We start from the raw sequence: 16,751 nt of genomic DNA, 5'->3' as shown, positions 1-16,751 counted from the left end.
CCATTTTTTTAAAATTGCACTCAATCAAAAGAAGGCCAAATCCAATCCCCACAAAATATCGATGTAATCATGTTGTATCAGTGTAATCAGTAATCATGTTGAAGGAACGGTCCACCTAGTAGACTTGCTGAAATCCATGGGTGGTACACAATAATAACGCTGCCAAAACATAGTAAAACTCAAACACACCTGTGATACTATCCATTGCCTATACCTGCTTAAGCCATTCATTGCTGCCGGAGGCTGAAACCTATCTCAACATGCACTGGGTGAAAGGCAACTCACCTGCACCACCTGGCTAATCTCCTGATCAGACTCCTTCTCTTTCTCCTCTACCTCCTCCTTCCCTCCCCTCCACACGATGGCTTCATTCTCATACTCCTTACGACACAGGTTGTGTCGGTCCGACAGGCTGGCTCGCCGGACCACTTTCCTAGTTACAAAGACAAGCATAACTCTCAGTGAGATAAACCAGGGAAACAAAACACAATCCAACCATAGTGCACATAAAGAATTTATCTTTAAATCTAAAATGACTTATAAGTACATTATCTGTATTTTATCCGTTATTCCATCCGTTATTTTATTTGTTTTTACTTGTTTAGCTTTAAAATCTCAGGGGAACAGTTAAATTTTTTATACACAGTGCAAACAAGATGGGTGGTAAGAGATAGTTCAGTTTTTCCAATTTCCCCATTTAGCTAAGATTATTTTGGCAGAAGGATGCCTAATCCAATCTACTCATGAGACATCTATGAGGTCAGTCAGCAAAATATTAACAATGCTGTATGAGAAGTGATGACAACATTTTGAGAGAGGACGGAAATGCATTTTTGCCTCCACCCCCCGCCAAAAAAACGAACAAAACGAAGTTGTAGTTTCCCAATGCCAACACTAGGTGTCACTACTCACCCACGACTGCCAGCGCTTGACGTTCGTCTGCAGAGAGACGTCTTGTGTTTAAGTTGCGACTTCATAATGATGTCGTGTTTGTGTTTCAGGTCGAGCAAAATGGCTCGAAACTCCTCATCCTCACACAGATCTGAAAAAGACAACGAAGGTCAAAGAAAGTCAGTTCCAACCACACGTGTTTGTGTCAAGTGTTCTATTCTGCATTTATATTTATGAATGCATGTTTTTATGGCATCAGTCATTACATTCACTGGCAAGAATACATGCACAAAGGTTTAACTGTGTGCGATCACCATAGAAAGCACTTGTGGGGAACAAATTCATTGGCAATGCTACCTCTCTCTCTTCATATCAGTTAGCTTTTTTTTCAATTTCGCAGTTTACAGACCACAGAGTAAACCAATAAAGTGTAAGATGACATGTAGCTGTGCCATTAAATGGTGTCATTGTATAACTCATCTTTAGTGGCAAGAGAACCCAGATGGCCTTGGGTTTGAATCCTCCCCTAACCTTCTTTTTCTTGTGGCTTCTCTACTCTGTCCTCATCTCTCTCTCACATTCCCTGCTGCTGGTCCACATAGGTCTTTGTATGTGTGTGTGTTTGTGTTTGTATCTATGCTTACGTGGGAGAGTATTGATGGGAATGGTGTTGAAGCAGGGTACTGGCTGGGGTGATGGATATGAACGCTGATATTTCACTTTGGTTTACAAATGATATGAAAATGTGTTTTTATGGGAACAAGCTGTACAGATGAGGAAATAGTGTATTCCCTTCCTACTATATTTTTCTTAATTTTTTTTTCCCTCACTGGGCCCTGTTTATATTTCTATCAGTGTGTTGGAGTGCTGGAGTGTCGACATACCGATGGGAGTCTCTTCTAAGGAAGTCTTGGCATTGAGACTGGCACCATGAGAAACCAACAGCTCTGCAACATGCATCTGGAAGACAACAGTAGTGGATTATGTTAATAGACTTATGTTTTTGTGTGTGTGTGTGTGTGTGTGTGTGTGTGTGTGTGTGTGTGTGTGTGTGTGTGTGTGTGTGCGCGCGCGCGCACGTGCAAGCATGCCTACTTTCATATCCTTTATTTAATATTTGTGAAATTGTGTGTAACATTTGTCAATGCTTTTGGTTGTCACTGCCAGGTGTATATGCACATTTCTTGAAGACCACTGAGTATGTGTCTATGTGTGTTTATATGGAAGAACTCAGGGCCCTGTGTGTCAATATTGTGAGTGTATGTGTGTGTGTGTGTGTGTGTTGTTTACCTTACCTGACCCCAGCAGGCAGCAGCGTGGAGCGCCTGCCATCCATCAGAATCTCTCAGGTCCATTCGTGCTCCCCCCTCCAGAAGCAGTTCAGCAGCCTGCACATAGCCATTAGCTGCAGCAATATGAAGCTGAAGCAGAGAAACGCACATGAAAGGATATTAAAATATATGATTATATATACATCATTATAATACCTCTTAAGTGCATGTAGTATTTCTCTTGCTACTGTAAACCTGTCATACCTACTCTCATATTCATAGACTTCATTTATAATTAAATAATACTTGCACTGTCTGTCTGTCTATCCATATCTACCAAGTGCAGAAAAATGCTACAGCAGCTGGCTCACTTTAATTATGGTGAATTCAAACACTTAAATCATTTTCAAGTCAGCCAGTTTGACTTATTGTCTGTAGTGTCTACATTATTATCTGTAGTACCTACATGTAAGTTTTTTATAGGTGTGTCAGGCAAACACAGATACAGACTGACAGACAAATAGACAGACATACAGATGTAGATAGACAGAGTCCCAATGGGCACCAAACCAGGGCAAAATCCTAATGTGCATACACTTAATTAGCAAATAAAACAGGTTTTCTGTTTTCTAAAGCCAACCTGAATCTATATTTAATAATAGTAATAATGCATTTTATTTCTATAGCGCTTTTCATCGTACTCATTTCTATAAGGTGAAGGAGTTACCAAACTTTCCAATATTGTGCCACTCACCCATCATGGCTTTTGTCTGCTCCCTATCTAAATAAGCTCAATACTCTCAACCAAATTCAGATTCTGGCTAGCAAGGACCAGCTCATATTTTTCTAAAAAAGTAAACTGCCCTAAAATTGCAAGTTGTTTGCAAACAGGTTTTCCATGGCTGGAGGGGAACGTGAGAATGTGTCTGAGTAATTCTTGAAATCAGTCTCAGTCTCAGCGCATAAAGGTAATCCTTTTTTTTATTATTGCATTTAACTGGTAGGCAAAAGAAGGGGTTGATTATCTGGGGAAAGAGAGAGCTGCATTCAAGGAGGTGATCAGATCAGAAAGTAAATGTGCAGGAAAAAATAACAAAAAAAAACTTAACAAACCATAATCTCATGCTCTGAAAAGTGGGGGAAAAAAAGGACCACTGGGTCAGCAAAAGAACTGAAATCCTGTAGGAGACAAGACAAATAAAATCCCTCTGCACTGTTTGGAATACTATAACACAGAGTTTAAAACTCTTTGGTTTTAGACCTCGCATATCCCCCCCAGTGATGGCTGTAATGGGGACGCAAACATGCACTTAAACATTAAAATGACAGCAGGGAGGGATCATTTGGACCCCATTTACAACTGGTATTAAAATGTGATCTGTATCCGGACACATTATCCGGATAGAGAAAAATGCATGTTAATGCAAGGTGTAAATGCGCCATGATCGGATCTGCCTGACCACATCTGGAGGGGGTCTGGCCCGCATTGTGTTCGGATCTTAGGTAGGTGTAAATGCAACCTGTACAACCTGCTGGCATCTGTACCTACGCAATGTCAATGTCCTAAGTCACTCATTACTCTGTTCTCTCATCCACAGAGCCCGGGTCACTGTCGTGGCATTTACAGTAGCCGCAAACGCAATTGCAACAAATGGCCAGTCTTCTTTTCTGTTTGCTCCTAACAGAAAAATGTGGAAAATGGCCCCTTTCCTTGACAGAGAAGAAGTAGAAACAGGCGGTGCAGTAATAGCACCTCTGGCGATCTAACACCTGCCGTGTTGACACCTAGCCTACAGCTAATTTACTGCCACCTCAAATTACTCACATGCAGGTTTTGCTCCACAGGACAGAGATCTGATCTCAATGAGGATAACGAGAACACATTAAAAACACCAGGTGTAAACGCAGATCAGATCATTTATCATCCGGAAACAGATTGCATTTTAATACCAGGTGAAAATGGGGTGTCGGTTCGCAGGCCAGGTGTAAAGAGGGAGCTGAGCGGACATCGATGGCTGATTGAGAGATCAGGTGGAGGGCAGAGTGATTCCTTTATGGAGACTAGATGACTGAAGTTCTTTGTGTGCATGTACTGTCTGGTTAGTAATCTATGGGCTACCTCGCTTCCTACTACCACTACATTTTACAAACTCCCACTGAAATAACTCAAATTTCTATTAAAAGGTATAGAAAAGGCTGCAAGTAAACAAACACGGACAGGATCTGAAGACATGGAGAAACGTGATCAGGAATTCATAGTAAATGGCAAAGCATAACCAGTAATAAGTAAAACTTAGAAACTCGTATTTAATATTCAATTGTGATGGGTTTATTGCTTCAAAAAGTAATGTGAGACAGAAGATTACTGCAGTCAACCGCAAGAAAAAAAGGACGAAAATAAATTACTTGACTCCTCAAAGCCGCAGTTACTGAAGAACTGCAGCATCGTTGATGAAACAGCTTTTATTGTGACAGCTTACAGCCCACACCATGTGTATCTGCGGCGTAAGATGTTTGGAAATGTCTGGAAAGCAGCGACAGAGATTAAGTTATGAAGTCGAGCCTCCTACACGTCTCTACCCTCCCTGGCTTTCTCATCTCGGAGATGTTTTCAGTCAATATTTATCTGAAGCGCTAGAATAAGGAGGTGTCTTCGCAGCGGCACACAGAGGGTTGATTTTCTGAGATCCTGGATTGTTGCTGAAGAGAGTGATTGCTGCTGGCAGCCCCTCAAGGAATGTGCACTTCTATGATCCCAAGATTATTTTTTTTGCATAATCATCAGTTTTCTGGGAATTTTTGTAAGGAATCTGCACTTCTTCAGCAGATGAGACACTTATTGTTTAAAAAAGTTCAGGGACTTTGAGTTTTATGAATCATTATACTTTTAAAATACACAGTTCGGGGGGTATCTGGGTCTATTCCATTGCCTACTAACACGGGGATCCCGGTTCGAATCCCCGTGTTGCCTCCAGCTTTGTCAGGCGTCCCTACAGACACAATTGGCCATGTCTGCAGGTGGGAAGCCAGATGTGGGTATGTGTCCTAGTCGCTGCACTAGCGCCTCCTCTGGTTGGTCTGGGCGCCTGTCAAGGGGGGAGGGGGAACTGGAGGGAATGTCGTGATCCTCCCATGCGGTACATGCCCCTGGTAAAACTCGTCAGTGTCAGGTGAAAAGAAGCGGCTGGCGACTCCACATGTATTGGAGGAGGCATGTGGTAGTCTGCAGCCCTCCCCGGATTGGCAGAGGGGGTGGAGCAGCGATCGGGACGGCTCGCAAGAGTGGGGTTATTGGCCATGTACAATTGGGGAGAAAAAGGGGCCCCCCCCCCAAAAAAAAAAACCATAGTTCGGTTACTATCTGTCCTACTTATACAGAGTCAGAAAAACTCAAGGATACTTTATGTCTGTACGTGTAGTTTGATGTTGATGGTACGTTGAAAAGTGTGTTTAGCCTAGCTTAGCTCAACTGCCAGATGTGGGTAGCAGCTCATCTAAGTAGGGAAAGCCAATCGTTAATACTTTACTTGTTGACCTAGCATTAACAATTCTTCTTAACCAGCATTCTCACAGGTATATACAAAACCCGAAAATTAGATTACAATTTTGGAATATGTTTCGGTATATCAATAGGCTATTCGTCTTCTTCTGCGGTGATAGAACATGCATCAGTCTTCTTCTATGGTGTACACAGGCAGATATGAGTATTGCCATGAAACAGCACAAACTATAATCTGTAGGATTTCTCATGTACTTGTGAGATTGTTGGTTAAATATTGACAATGGCAGGCTAACAAGTAAAAAGTATTAATGATCCCATTTGGAGATGTATTACCCGTCTTTTGAGAGGAGCCGCTAACGGTCCTGGTAAACATCCAGCAGTTGAGCTAAGCTAGGCTAATTGCAACTTTCAATATACCTTCAAACTGCATGCATGCATACGTTTGTCTGACTTCATGTTAGAAACCCTAGAAAACCAAACTATCCATTTAACACAATACATAGTCAAAAATTGTCAGTGGGAGATGGTTTCAACTCTGTTTCAAGATGAAATATTCACATTTCCATTTTCCCTCCACAAAAACAAATCACGACAATTTGTTTTTTTCACAGAGGAAAAGATGGCAGCCACCGTGTTACCTGTCAAGACCTCTGCTTAGAATACACGGAAATTATATTTCTTAAAATTAATATTTTTAATCACTATGATTCTGTTGCGTTCATACAACTCTCATCCTTGTTGAGTTTTGTAACTTTTATAACTGTTGCTAGTTCTTTGTCTATCAACCTGATTTTTCTTGTTAGTTTTTAGGTTTAGATGATTTTTCTTTTCAAAACCTTCAAATGTCTTGAGATTTTTTTGTTGTTGTTGTAGTTTCTTATTTCTCCTGTTTTCAAAGATAATAATCCTTTTTACGTGCAGCTAAATGAATCCGCAACCACCAGCTTTTTTTTTTTTTTACACAATGATAATTAGAGTTGCTGCCCTCTATCATTTGTTGTTGGGCCAACATACCTTTTCACGTATGAGCCTCATCTATTAATTCTGACCATTCAGATCATTATAACGATGGTATACGTTGGCCAAGGAAATGAGGCGGTATGAACTGGATGACCACTCCTGCTTTGAAAGGCAGGATACATTTGGATCAATATGCACGTTTGTACTTGTATGTTATTTTCTAATTGATTTCTGTGGCATAGACTTTGTAACCCACTGTAAAGGAAAGTCATGAATACAATACTGAATACCTATGCGTGATTGAGAGGGAGGACAGTGGAATGGTGAGGATGCAAGGAGTAGAGGTGATGAAGGCATATGAGTTTAAATACTTGGGGTCAACTGTCCAAAGTAACAGGGAGTTTGGAAGAGAGATGAAGAGATTGCAGGCAGGGTGAAGCGGGTGGAGAAGAGTGTCAGGAGTGATTTGTGATAGAAGGGTACCAGCAAGAGTTAAAGGGAAGGTTTACAAGATGGTAGTGAGACCAGCTATGTTATATGGTTTGGAGACGGTGGCACTGATGAAAAGACAGGAGGCGGAGCTGGAGGTGGCAGAGTTGAAGATGCTAAGATTTTCATTGGGAGTGACGAAGAAGGTCAGGATTATGAACCAAATATATTAGAGGGACAGTTCAGGTTGGACGGTTTGGAGACAAAGCAAGAGATGCAAGACTGAGATAGTTTGGAGATACTGGGTATATTGGGAGAAGAATGCTGAATATGGAGCTGCCAGACAAGAGGAAAAGAGGAAGACCAAAGTTAATGGATGTGGTGAGGGAGGACGTGCAGGTGGCTGGTGTGACAGAGGAAGATGCAGAGGACAGGAAGAAATGGAAACGGATGATCTGCTGTGGAGACCCCTAATGGGAGCAGTTGAAAGTTGTAGTAGTAGTAGTGTAAAGGGAAGTTGTGGATTTTATTACAGAAGCATTAAACACTTGGTCCCAAACACAACTCCTTCTAGCCAGTTGGCCTTATGCATGCTCTCTGTCTTTAACTCTAACCGGCTGCTTTGTAATTATGATTGAGCAAACATAAGACAACGAACAAAAGAACATGGTTGAACCAGCTACTGAGTTTGAAGAACGTTGTTGGTCTGTCTTCTGCAAGCTTGGTCCGCCACATCTGCTTTTTAGCCACAACGACTAAACTTCTTCTTAAAACTTCCCCCAATTTGACATATATATGTCCACATTTGGTCTCTGTGATGAATAACTATGACACCATGAGCCATTTCATTATAACCTGTAAAGTCTAACACGATAGCAACCAGTAAAATAATTGCTCATGATTTGGGTTTTGGTGGATTAGCTTTTGTGATGAATAAGCGATCAATTAGCGAGTATTAAAAATGACATTTGTTTTGCGCTTAAACCTCAAAGATTGTAGCTTCAATTGTCTTTTCCTCCCAGAATTCAACCAAAACATTAAAGCCCAGAAGAAACCAGAAAAAAAAGTATTAAAGTGGAAAACAAGGGATTAACTTTATGTTACATCACACTAGTTGAAGGTGTCTTTCCGTCCTCTTTCACGGTGCCTGTACTACTTTGTTTTATCATGGTCGAATAAAGATTAACAGGATGAATAAAGCTCACGAACCTGACGATTTGGGCGAGTCTTTAAAGCTTAGCAGTTATTTTGGGATACTACGGAGTTATCTTCCCTGGTTATATTTATTCAATTGTAATCTGTCTCTCTGTTTTTGCCAAATCCCTGATACATTATATAAGAATTTAGAGGGACATTTGACATCATAAGCTCCACACAGGAAACTCTGGTACATTTTGGTATGTTTTTTTTTGGCAGGATGATATTTCTTTTTTACAATGTGAAATACTTGACTTTCTACCACTGAACATTATTGGATGCTTGTACTCTCAATATTACATCCTGAGAAAGGGACCTGAAAAAGCACTAACGACTCATTAAGGGGTCTTAAGGCAGAGCCAGACTAGATGATTTTAAAACCTGATTAGGCAACGATGTCAGATCGGTCTGAGTCGTTGTTGTCCAGGGTAATCGTTGCATGTGCAACAGAAAGATGCAAATCTGACTCATAGGATGCCAGTCAGCAAACATTACGATTGAATTATTAATTAAACATTTCTTATTTTTATAGGGGCTGGCTGAGTAGTGTAGGCTGGTCAATGACACAAATCTGAACTGAAAATCATAAATACTGGGAATAGGGGAAGAAAAAGGACTAACAGACTAGTAAGCAAGTTGCAGGTGCATTGTAGTACATATATGGAGGAAAGGCTGATTGCACGGTGGCAGGGATATGAGGACCTGCACAACATGGACTGCAAAAACCATCATAATCACACGGAAAAATAAAGAAACACAGCTCGTGTTCATTTTGCTAACAGTGTCTTGTAGTAACGCGAGAGCTGGTGTTCAGTGAGTTCGCCATGTACAGTTCGGTTACTTTTCAAGTGACAAGTTGGGTAGTATGTCATTGCTCATCTTGCATAATTGTTAAGTGTGTGATCCCCATTGTTCAGTCATCATAAGAAATCTACAAAAATCAGACAGCTAGTGTGAAATGCCCGGACTTTTTATAACATGTTAGAATTTTTAAAAGTTGTGTAGTGTGTTCACGGCTTAAAACAGATTAAGTCTACAGACCAAGATGGTTAAAATTATAAAGAAAGTTAGATAGATAGATAGATAGATAGATAGATAGATAGATAGATAGATAGATAGATAGATAGATAGATAGATAGATAGATAGATAGATAGATTAAAGCCACACTACGTGTGCTTGCAGCTGCACCACTGTTGATGTTATCCAAGAGAACTTATTTGGGAAGGCATGAATCCACAGTAGGGACCCACACACACACACACACACACACACACACACACACACACACACACACACACACACACACACACACACACACAGTTATGCTTCTCACCAGTGTGGCTCCCAGAGAGTCTTGATGGTTGACTTCTTCTCCTCGTCTAAGCAGCTCCTGGATATCTCCCAGCATCCTTCTCTCTGTTGACGCCCGCGTTTCATTAATCATTTCCTGTGTGATGCCTGTCCATAAGACACCCGGACAGAGCAAACACAGATGTTAGTCACAGCAGAGAGACTGAGAGGGAGAGAAAGAGCATTACTCTATCCTGACATCCATCATAGGGCGATGATGGATTCAAATGATGACCCGCTCCCCTTTCCAGTTGGCCTCCGTCTCTACGCTGGCCTTTGTTTTTATGACCGTTCCTGTGCTGATGTGGTTTTATTTTCCACGTCTACTTATTTGTAGTTCTATGATTTTAATTCCTTTCTTTCTTTTCTTCACTGGTAGGGTGAAGAAAATGGTATTAGAAAGGTGCCAGTAATAAGCTGTAATCCCGAGGAAATAATTTTTCCTTTCTTTTTGTGTATATTACTGGCAGCTATGGTAATGCTGGTAATTGCAGTGGCTTTTCACCATGGCGAGTTTAACATGGCACTGGAAATGAATCAGACAACAGTGTAGAGTCGGCAGTAATTGCTTACTTTCTTGTTACTCTCTTTGCTTAATGAAAAAAAACCCAATATAAAATGTAAATACCCAATGGAAAATATCTCAGAGGACTTTTGTTTGCATGCAAGTCTCTTGGATTATAGCTTGAAATAAAATGTGTTATTATCTTAGTTTCCATTACTGCATGCTGTCATTGTATTTCAGCAAACTGGTAAGAAATGTAGCACGACCCAGAGAGTCACAGCATTCCCACTCTTTTTAAGAAAGCATTTTCCAGGACTTTTCAAGGATGTTTTCCAGGACTTTTGCTTGGATTTGCAAGACAGTATTAGCTATCAGTTGACACCTCAACAGTCTCTGAAAGGACCGAAACTTTCATCTGGTCAATGAACATAACGCCCAAACTTCAAGCACTGATGTGCAATCTCAATTGCTAAAAATGTGGCAAATGCAGTCTCAGTGGGTAATCATTCATTCATTATCCAAACCGCTTATCCTGCTCAGGGTCACAGGGATGCTGGAGCCTATCCCAGCAGTCATTGGGCAGCAGGCGGGGAGACACCCTGGACAGGCCGCCAGGCCATCACAGGGCCGACACATTCACACCTAGGGACAATTTAGTACGGCTGATCACCTGACCTAGATGTCTTTGGACTGTGTGAGGAAGGTGGAGCCCCCACAGGAAACCCACGCAGACACGGGGAGAACAAGCAAACTCCACACAGAGGATGACCCGCAAGGCTGGACAACCCCGGGACTCGAACCCAGGACCTTCTTGCTGTGAGGTGACCACGCTAACCACTGCACCACCATGCCATGCCTGTGAGGCTACGTGATCTCAGTGGGTAATCAATGGCATTAAAACTATTTCCAGGACATCTGATTAATTTTATTATTTTCCAGGTGTTTTCCGTTACTGGAAAACCGATCTATAAATTTCCCGGTTTTCCAGGACGCGTGGGAACTCTGATAGACCCTGTGTAGCAGAGATAAGACATAATACTGCTGACGGATAACAACTTTTTCCAAGTTGAATTTTTCAGAACTTTTTGAAAGATAAAGAAAAAAAAAGCTTTATTTTATGATTGAATAGTTTCTACCAGCCCTGGAGCCATGAAACTTGCACAGTGAATAGAGGAAAATGTTTAAATCAGAAGTCAGCAGGGAAGAAAACTTAAGTATGGAGATGCAACATTTTTGCGTGAAGGCGGTTGTCCCCTGATGTATTGTTCTTTCCTTCATCTATTCCGGGGAAGTCGACCAGGCGTGCACAATATTCTTAATGCACGTGTACACACGCAGACAATGGGAAAATATATCTAAACATCACTTCACATGAAGTGTGCATGATCCTTCGAGGCATAAATCTCAAATCTCTCCATTTTTTTGCAAATAGAACTGCCCTAATGCTCTTTTTATTCACATTCAAAATGTATGTCTATTTTGACTATTATTTATAATGGCTATTTTGTCAAGATGCTGCAGAGGGAAAACAAGTGCACATCAATAGTTACTATTTCATGCTATTTGTAAAACAATTAGTTCATCTGTTTCCAAAGCCTCTTCTTACTGAAATGAAATGTAAATTGGTGTTGTGTGCTTGCAGCTGTCACGATTCAATTCAGACTCCTGCTCCTTTAATGCGATCACAATAGTCCCAGGGTTCAAGACAGGTTGGCATGAACCTACACATACTGTGTCGGCCATGGGCACAAAACCTGACTATGAGTGATGAACTTTGTACCACGTAACATTGTTGACTGATGTGGCCTTTTGAACATGACCTTGTTTCTAGTGAGCCCACAATCAGACTCATACCCAACAAAATACTTCTCTGTCAGGGTTCCCAGTCTTTTTAGGAAATCATTTTCCAGGACTATTCAAGGATACTTTCCATGACTTTTGCTTGGATATACACTGCTCAAAAAAATAAAGGGAACACATAAGCAATGCAATGTAGCTCCAAGTCAATCACACTTTTGAGATATCAACCTGTCCAGTTAGGAAGCAACACTGATTTGTGAATCAATTTCACTTGTTGGTAAATTGTCTAATTTTCAAGACAACCCCTATAAAAGGAATGGATTTGCAGGTGGTGGCCACAGACCATTTGCCTGTCCTCATCTTTTCTGGCCGATCTTTGGTTAGTTTTTCATTTTGCTAGTGCCCTCACCACTAGAGGTGGCATGAGGCGGTATCTGCAACCTACAGAAGTTGCTCAGGTAGTGCAGCTCATCCAGGATGGCACATCAATGCGTGCTGTGGCAAGAAGATTTGATGTGTCTCCCAGCACAGTGTCCAGAGCATGGAGGAGGTACCAGGAGACAGGCCAGTACACCAGGAGACGTGGAGGGGGCCGCAGGAGGACAACAACCCCGCAGCAGGACCGCTATCTGGTCCTTTGTGCAAGGAGGAACAGGAGGAGCACTGCCGGAGCCCTACAAAACGACCTTCAACAGGCCACTAATGTGCAGGTTTCAGCTCAAACAGTGAGAAACAGAATGCATGAGGATGGTATGAGGGCCCGACGTCCACAATTGGGGCCTGTGCTCACAGCCCAACACCGTGCAGCCCGATTGACCTTTGCCAGAGAACATCTTGGTTGGCAGATTCGCCATTGGCGCCCTGTGCTCTTCACAGATGAGAGCAGGTTCACACTGAACACATGTGACAGACGTGAGAGAGTCTGGAGACGCAGTGGAGAACGTTCTGCTGCCTGCAACATCCTCCAGCATGACCGGTTTGGCGGTGGGTCAGTGATGGTCTGGGGAGGCATATCCTTGGAGGGCCGCACAGACCTCTACGTGCTAGCCAGAGGTACCATGACTGCCATTAGGTACCGGGATGAGATCCTCAGACCCATTGTCAGACCATATGCTGGTGCAGTGGGCCCTGGGTTCTTGCTCATGCATGACAATGCTCGTCCTCATGTGGCCAGAGTGTGTCAGCAGTTCCTGTATGTCGAGGGCATTGATGCTATGGACTGGCCTGCACGTTCCCCAGACCTGAATCCAATCGAGCACCTCTGGGACATCATGTCTCGTACCATCCGCCAACGCGATGTTGCACCACAGACTGTCCAGGAGTTGACCGATGCCCTGATCCAGGTCTGGGAGGAGATCCCTCAGGAGACCATCCGTCGTCTCATCAGGAGCATGCCCAGACGTTGTAGGGAGTGCATACAGGCACGTGGAGGCCACACACACTACTGAGCCTCATTTTGAATCGTCTTGAAGAATTTCCACAGAAGTTGGATCAGCCTATGTTCTCATTTTCCACTTTGATTTTGAGTATGATTCTGAATCCAGACCTTAATGGGCTAATGATTTTGATTTCCATTGATCAATCTTAGGTTATTTTGCTCTAAACACATTCCTCTGTCTAATAAATAAAGATTTTCAGCTGAAATATTTCATTCATCGAGGTCTATATTGTGTTTTTAGGTGTTCCCTTAATTTTTTTGAGCAGTGTACATCACAGCCGTTGCTCACGGATGGTGATATTATTCAGTATGTACTAACAGCAGAAGCCTCACTACGACCCCTACCCATTTATAACAGTGCACTGGAAAGGTGCTATATAAATAAAGTTTTACTTATATACACGTAAATATACAAGTACACCAGTAGAGATGGATGAATGGACACACACACACACACACACACACACACACACACACACACACACACACACACACACACACACACAGAAATCCTTCCTCCCATAATTCTCATTTGATCACTGAGTTTCACTGAAATTATCTCCATTTTTAATGGTCTATTCCTCAGTAAGTTGGGAACGGAAATGTTTAACTTGGGGTTCATTTCATGCGAGTACAACATTGGGCCATTTAACACTGCAGCATATCTAAACAACTATCTGGGGCAACATTTCCAAAACAGTCTCTAATTGAACTGTGTATTTTTAAGCTGGTTACAGAACATTTCCCCCAAACATGCACATACTATGTGCAATCTCAGCAGCTAAAAACATGATTTTATAACCCAAGTTTACAGTTTTCTTTAACCTCAATAATATTTCCAGGACATTTGATCAATGTTATCATCTCTGTGGTCTTGTAGCTGAGTTGGTAGAGTTGCCAGTGTTATGGCAGCATATACCTTGAGCAAGGCACTAATGCTACCAAAAGTGAGGGGTTTGATTCTCACACTGGGGCTGCTCACACTGTAACGTAATGCAGCCATTTCATGTTAAGTGCTTTGTGTCCTCAGACCAGAACAGCATGACAGAAATGCAGTCATTTCATTTTCAAGGTGTTTTCTATGACTGGAAAACTCGTTTATTCATCCATTCATTCATTCATCATCAGCTGCTTCTCTGGGGTCAGGTCACGGTGGCAGCAAGCTAAGTAGGGCACTCCAGATGTCCCTCTCCCCAGCAACACCCTCCAGCTACTCCTGGGGGATTCCAAGGCGTTCCCAGGCCAGATTGGACTTGTAGTTGCTCCAGCGAGTTCTGGGTCTACCCCGGGGTCTCCTCCCAGTTGGCCGTGCCCGGTAAACCTCCAAAGGAAGGCACCCTGGAGGCATCCTACTCAGATGCCCGAACCACCTCAACTGGCTCCTTTCAACGCGAAGGAACAGCGGCTCTACTCCATGCTCCCTCCGGCTGTCCGAGCTCCTCACCCTATCTCCAAGGCTGAGCCCAGACACCCTACGGAGAAAACGTATTTCAGCCACTTGTATCCGCGATCTCACCCTTTCGGTCACTACCCAAAGCTCATGACCATAGGTGAGGGTTGGAACGAAGATTGACTGGTAAATTGAGAGCTTTGCCTTCTGGCTCAGCTCCCTCTTCACCACGATGGTCCGGTACAACGTCCACATTACTGCTGATGCTGCACCAGTCCGCCTGTCACTCTCCTGCTCCATCCTACCCTCACTCGTGAACAAGACCCCGAGATACTTGAACTCCTTCACTTGAGGCAACAACTCATCCCCAACCCAGAGGGAGCAATCCGCCATTTTCCGGTAGAGAACCGTGGCCTCAGACTTGGAGGTGCTGACTCTCATCCCAGCCATTTCACACTCAGCTGCAAACCGCCCCAGTGCGCACTGACTGGAAAGCTATACATTTCCAAGTTTTTGAGGACAAGTGGGGACCTTCAAGGAAAATTAATTGAATACTTAAAATGCATGCCTGTGTGTCCAATCCAATAAATGCTGCTCTCTAAACTCCTGGTAGCCTATTATAATCAACAGTGTAATGTTATATGTTTGTGTACACTAGATCTCTAATTTCACCGCTTACAGTTACAGTTTTGTGGTATGTGGCTCAGGTGGTGCCATAACACATGGCCCGTCAAAATTCCACCTTAAATCCAGCATACACTGTACCGTGTCCCATGCTGTAATCCCTTAGCTTCTTTCAGAAACTCTCCTGCTCTCTCTTTGATTACATTAAAACGGATTGTGTCACTCAAAAACAGATGTAAAAGAGGATTAACCATGGCCATTAACCATCAGCTGGTCAGTCAAGAAAAAGTGACTTGGGTGTCCGGGTGGCGTGGCAGTCTATTCCGTTGACTACCAACACGTGGATCGCCGGTTTGAATCCCCGTGTGACCTCTGGCTTAGTCGAGCGTCCCTACAAACACAATTGGCCGTGTCTGTGGGTGGGAAGCCAGATGTGGGTATGTGTCCTGGTTGCTGCACTAGCGCCTCCTCTGGTCAGTTGGGGTGCCTGTTTGGGGGGGAGGGGGAACTGGGGGGAATAGTGTGATCCTCCTACGTGCTACGTCCCCCTGGCAAAACTCCTCACTGTCAGGTGAAAAGAAGCGGCTGGTGACTCCCCATGAATCGGAAGAGACATGTGGTAGTCTGCAGCCCACCCTGGATTGGCAGAGGGGGTGCAGCAGCGACCAGGATGGTTCGGAAGCGTGGGGTAATTGGTTGGGTACAATTTGGGAGAAAAGGGGGGGGGGTGACTTGTATGCCTCCATGGTCAACATTGCTCATTTCTCGAGTGAATGAGCATTTATGATCGTCTGGAACGGCGACCCATTCAGTCAACGTTGCAGATTAACAAGGAGTAGGATTTATATGACTTTGTTCTCAACTTTGTGGCTTTTGAAGTGGTTCCAGCTTTTAAATACCTTAATGTAGATCCAAATTAATGCCAAGTGGACAAGAAGAGTTTAAGGACCCTATTTTAGCAATGCCCGAGGAAAAACAGAAGGAAAATATAACAAGACGTTTACAACATACACCTTTCATACACCTCAAATGGTACTCTCAAGAGACAAGTAAAACCTTTCACCTGTCTCATTCAGGTATTATAGGATCTCAAAATGCTCCTGATTTCCCAAAATTGTCTGTTTAATCAAAATTAATTTATACTTTTGCTTTTTCGTTTCTTGGGAAGGGGAACGAAGGCCATAGTTCAGAATTCATTGGTCTATTAATAATATCTGCTCTATTTCTCTTAGATGAAAAAAAGACTATTATAAGCAGGGCGCTTTTCCTCTGGGGTGCCTTAAACTGGCTTGTAATGGCTGATGGTGGGATGGACCAGTGGTAGCGAGCCAGAACCACAACCCAAAGACTTGTTCAAATTGCGATGGTGCAAAAATCCAAAGACGGGACGATC

At 42.9% G+C, this 16,751-nt stretch overlaps 1 protein-coding gene across 2 annotated transcripts in view; it reads right to left on the bottom strand.

Moving 5' to 3' along the window:
- ppp1r16b (protein phosphatase 1, regulatory subunit 16B) overlaps window positions 1–16,751 on the bottom strand; it is a 126,576-nt gene that overhangs the window by 816 nt on the left and 109,009 nt on the right. For both annotated transcript variants that reach the window (XM_056274801.1, XM_056274802.1), the window contains exons 6-10: window positions 9,585–9,709; window positions 2,187–2,312; window positions 1,776–1,851; window positions 913–1,042; window positions 286–433 (exon numbers count right to left, since the gene is read on the bottom strand). In XM_056274801.1, the coding sequence (XP_056130776.1) occupies window positions 286–433; window positions 913–1,042; window positions 1,776–1,851; window positions 2,187–2,312; window positions 9,585–9,709 (605 nt within the window). The remainder of the gene's footprint in view (window positions 1–285; window positions 434–912; window positions 1,043–1,775; window positions 1,852–2,186; window positions 2,313–9,584; window positions 9,710–16,751) is intronic.

The sequence above is a fragment of the Lampris incognitus genome, chromosome 2, assembly GCF_029633865.1.
Source record: "Lampris incognitus isolate fLamInc1 chromosome 2, fLamInc1.hap2, whole genome shotgun sequence".
Lineage (NCBI taxonomy): Eukaryota > Metazoa > Chordata > Actinopteri > Lampriformes > Lampridae > Lampris > Lampris incognitus.
The sequence above is the reverse complement of the archived record's forward strand: the minus strand, read 5'-3'. Positions and strand labels throughout refer to the sequence as shown.